The 4,963-nt window shown below is 42.4% G+C and overlaps 1 protein-coding gene across 1 annotated transcript in view; it reads right to left on the bottom strand.

Annotated features, from left to right (window-relative positions):
- The window catches only part of T265_12554 (hypothetical protein), a gene marked incomplete at both ends in the record, with an annotated part of 35,388 nt that overhangs the window by 11,267 nt on the left and 19,158 nt on the right, over positions 1–4,963 (bottom strand). Inside the window, 3 exons of the mRNA XM_009164278.1 lie at positions 1,298–1,564; positions 2,430–2,589; positions 3,329–3,385. Coding sequence (XP_009162542.1) covers positions 1,298–1,564; positions 2,430–2,589; positions 3,329–3,385 — 484 coding nt within the window. The remainder of the gene's footprint in view (positions 1–1,297; positions 1,565–2,429; positions 2,590–3,328; positions 3,386–4,963) is intronic.

Below are 4,963 nucleotides of genomic sequence, written 5' to 3'. Positions count from 1 at the left end.
ATCTCTCATTACCCCCCCCCGCTTTAATTCAAAGAATCAGTCAGTTGAAAGCTACTTGGGGTAGACATAGAAATATTTTACCTGGTATGTTCCTCAAAAATCCACTTGGATACTATAGAAATTCGGTGAACCATTCAGCTATGGGATCATTATGCAAAAGACTTAACTTACTCCATTCATCACGACTGCTATAGATCGTAGGACAACTTAGTGACCGAAAATACAAACTTCTGCTATGTAGTTTTGTCTAAACTTTCCTCCTGTATCTATTTAGCTTCGACAACCATTAACAGTATCGTTTATCCCGCGTGAGCACGAGCCGCCTCCAAGTTTCCACCGTGGCGGTTGTTGAGAATCCGTCGCAAGCGATGCCTCAAATACCCAATGGAATTTATTTGCACAACCAAGCGAGAAAAAAGGAGTCGATAGACATCGGATATGAAGCAATGCTACTGCTGTTTTTTTCGGACTCAGGACACATTATGTTCCGTCCACTCAATCGGAGGTGCACTTTCTTGTCGTTGGTGTTGATTGCACTCAGGGCTTATCCAACTTACTTGGTAGGAAGACCGAAGCAATGATAGATTATAGCTTCTAAAAACCTATTTCACTCTGCTTTATTGAGATTACCTCTGTCACCAGCGCAAACCACGTGGTATCAGATCACTTGAGTGTATTTCTGCGGGATCAGGATGAGGTTTCCCTCCTGAAGACACTCGAATAAGCTTTTGTAACAGGTTGACTGCGAATCGTGCACGGCGCACTTCCTCTGATTGGTAGCTGAAGGGATAGAACAGGATTTTTGTTGGCTTCCAGCAGGTTGAGTTTCCACTTGGAAGATCGGAAGTTCACTGAGGATAATTTCATGGTATCTTTGTTTTGAAGGCTGCTTTCCAAAAGGTCCTGTCTTGGAATATAGCCAAAAAAACTTGGAACATAGGTCTTTTGACCACTTAAAAGTTATAGTCTTACTAGATTAACAACATATACGGTGTGCGCCAATTTTCTGATTACCATTCTCTGTTAAAAATTATCCATACTGGAAAGTTTCCTAGATTGTTGTGTATGTAATAAAATAAACCGTTCAGCTGTAACACCCTTTCGGTGCCTAGCTCCCATGCTACCCGAAGGAAGCACGAGGGCTGGGATACTGCCAGGTTGTGTATATAGGCTAAAATTAACGGAGAATCCTCACAAAATACGAAAAAAAATGGTTACAACACAGCACCATTTTCTACGCCACTCTGCAATTCCCGATGCTTATTTACTTTGCTATAAACCAAAGTAATTGACTCACTTCAAATTTGCATCTTTTTCAGCCGTCTGATCACGGAGTCCCTGAATAACGTGCTCTTGTTGTGAAAGTTTAGCCTTGGCGTCAGTCAACTCGGCACTAACGCGCTTCCCGAACTCAATTGCGCATTCAACTTCTTCCTTCTGAGCTTCCGACAGTTCACCACGCAGGTCACTGAGTTGAGCCCTTGAGCCTCGCAAGTCTGCTCGTAATGACTCAATCAGCACGTCACGATCATCCAGCAATTGTTTCAGTCTGGAGATTTCTAACCTGAAAAACGTGATGCAATAGAATACAGTGCTAGGTGAAACAGGTCCGCCTGAATGAGCGAGGCCAGAGGCGTAAGTGAAGGAGAACAATTGTTATATTCAATATTTTTTCTTGGAATCTGCACAACTTTAAGCATACAGGGATATGAAAACGTCAAATGGACAAGATACCGTTTTCTTCTGAAATTTAGCTGAGGTTTTGTAGAACATATCATGAGTTTCACAGCTCATTACTCCCATTAAAGTAGTTTCTAATCCAACCGGACGTCCATCGATTTTGTCCTCTTATTCATCTCCGGTAACTGCGAACACCAGAACAGTGAGAATTCAGTAGTCAGCACAATCTTCTCGGGAGAGCGCTGCTGTGAACAAACTGACAAAAGAAGCATGTCAAAACTCCATCCGACTGGAAGATGGTTGGAGAGGCCAGCATGAGTCTGTTTACCTTGAAGTCCATCCCTTAAAGTATTGATTGAAAAACGGATGACACTGGCCTGTAGGAGACTGGCAGCGTGGGAACAGTAGGGAATTTAACCAGCTGGTGTGTATCGAGTCCACTAAGACACGGTTTGATGGCATTCACTTATGGATTTGTGTTAGATTATTGATGGGTCACTCATGCATGAACGAGTTGCGCCTGTTTACCAGAATAAGAAGAAATTTCACTAGACGGCGGAGCTTTTTGGGGGCTCCTTGATAATTTTGTTGCTTCTGTTCATTTCAAGATTTTTAGATCCACCAGACGTAGGTAACTTATTGGTGAAAACTATGTTGCAAGCAAACACCGCTAGTGGTAAAAACCGTAGTAATGAAACCTTTAACTGTATAAAGTGGTAGAAAAACTATCCATATCCGTCGCGACTCACTGCATGAATTCCACTTCTTTTTGTTTGATAGGATACTCTCCGTTTGCACTGGTTTGATGTCGATCAGCGAGGTCCTCTGATGACTTGCGCCTCGCCGACGAGAGCAATTGTTGTGTTTCACCGAAACGGCTTTGAAGCATTTTGTGTTCAGATTGCAGTTCTGAAACGAAACCGGTGGGCTTGATCAAAAGGATATCGGCACGTGTTTAGAAAGAATACACCTGCTTCAGCACCTGAGGAAATCCAGAGACAATGTCATTTAACTCGGCGGGAAAGATAATGAATATGAGAAAATGATTCCATCTGCTTTCCCTTTTTGATCTCTGTTTACATTCTGGTTGAATTTACACTATGGCCTATCCTGGTTGGATGTTATATGAACGGCTTAAAGCCATCAGAGTTCAGTATCACACAAAACTTTGAACTGGACGACTTCTGGGAAGCGGCACCTAGGGTAGTGTCAATGTCAATTGGGTTAGGTTGATGCTGTGCTGTGCAGCACAGCATCCAGTTAAATCTGTACGAATGCTTACAAGTTAATCACCTGGAAGTCACGCTTATGTGGATGATCAAGAACTGATTATGTCCAGTTCGCAAACGCCTACAAATTTTCTCTTTGATGAAAGTGATCACCTCTTTGTAATAGCGCGATGCGTCCAATCCGTGTGTCTCACCGTGTTTATGGGTGGTCGGGTTTACATGGCAGGATCGACCACCTGAGGCATTAATCAACACAGTATTACGATTGGTTCCAGCATGATTTGGTACGATTGCGGGTGAAAGTTTGTCTCTGTAACGACTCAGAAGCAGAACAACCAATGGAAACTCGTAAGATAACGTGAACACAACAAAGGTGATTCTTGGTTTAAAGAAATAAATTTATGGGCGTTTTTGCTTACCACAAACAGCTTCCATTACTGTCCTTCGAATTAGAAGGCAAAAATAGGAAGATGTAGCTGATTTTCAACAGATGGGAACTAACAAAATTCATCCGCAAACTAAGATGAGTCTTGATAGCAGCTTTTCGACTGGGCATAATCGTCTATGATAACACGCTAACCGGTGGGTGTTGCTCAATGATCCGACCAGCAATGTACTCCCCAGTTGACTTTTCCAGCATCTATGGATGAAACTGTCCTGTTAGTTTTTCGGTTTGATGAAAATTTATTTCAGTTTGACCAAGAAGAGTGGACGCTGGTTTGCTAGTTGTTTATCTGAACACTAGTTTTTACGAATGATGCGAAAAACCAAAGAAGCGAATAACAGTGAAGATATCTGGAAACAGTAGTGGGTTTGGAAGCTCTTTCGCTAATAAGCGTTGGTAAGGATGATCAGCGAAACGTGAGGAGCGAAAGCCAACATTTAGAAAGACACCTAAAATAATTCACTCGAAGATTCATCAGAACATCCATTCAATAGCAATAGTGTAACACTTTCCAAGCATTCTTCCTAGTAAGCTTAGGGCTTCTAAGGCACTAGCTGGATATTGGCAGGCTAGAGAATGGTGACTGGGTTCAAGTAATCCACAATTTTATGTTACCATGATTCACGGTGATTCGACTTACAGGTTGTGAACTGGGAGAAAACCTGGTGTGCGTTTCATTTGTGTATTACACTCTAAATGGATCGCAGTACGTAAGGCATGATGAAGTGACTTCTCACTTCAGTTCAGTCCGTGCTTGTTTGCCAGCTGTGTGTCGCGTACTGAGGTAAATTGATTCGATCCCATACCGTTGCAAATGTTTTCGGTGAAGCAGTAATTCACAAATTCTGGTAGATACACAGGCATTCAGAACTTTTTGGGACGCCATAATAGACAGTCACCTCAGCTTATCAAACGGCGTTTTTATACCGCGTTCATAGGCTTGAATACCAGTTGCAATCAGTTACAATAATGTACACTCGCTGCTATCTTGCTTGCTAATAAGGTGTGCGATAAATCTGGCCAAAGTGATTGGTAAATCAATGAACTGTTGTAACATTTCAATCAGTTAGCGTATTTTCAATGAATAAAGTGTCAGTTTCTGACTAGGCAACTGTCCCAAATATCGGACTGCACAAGCGCAGATAGTTCATTTGATCCCCATACGAATGCGTCCGTTGAATCTTGAATCAGAACTCTCAGAATCACTGAGTGTTGTGGTACCCTAGTAGCACTATCTCCCACAGATAACACTATTTCTTCGTCCTCTCATGAGATTTCACCTTCTCTGGCCTACGGATCGAATACCGCGTAGGTTCTCACCCTCATGAGCATTCTGGTTTGCACGATATATCTAATAATAAATCTAATACTTTCTAATCGTGTTTATCCAGAAAATGGTCTTTCCGATACGATCATGGAAGACTCACTGCCAGCCTCTAATGCCTGTGGGGTCGAAGTGCTCCCTGGGCCTCCGCTCACAGACATCGAGTACGCAGACGACATAGCTCTTCTGGTATCTGATCCCGTTGTAATGCAAACAATATTAAATAATCTAAATAATTCTGCCTCGCGGTTTGGTATGCGCTTCACACCTGCAAAGTGTAAAGTG

Source organism: Opisthorchis viverrini (assembly GCF_000715545.1).
Source record: "Opisthorchis viverrini unplaced genomic scaffold opera_v5_4, whole genome shotgun sequence".
NCBI lineage: Eukaryota > Metazoa > Platyhelminthes > Trematoda > Opisthorchiida > Opisthorchiidae > Opisthorchis > Opisthorchis viverrini.
The sequence above is the reverse complement of the archived record's forward strand: the minus strand, read 5'-3'. Positions and strand labels throughout refer to the sequence as shown.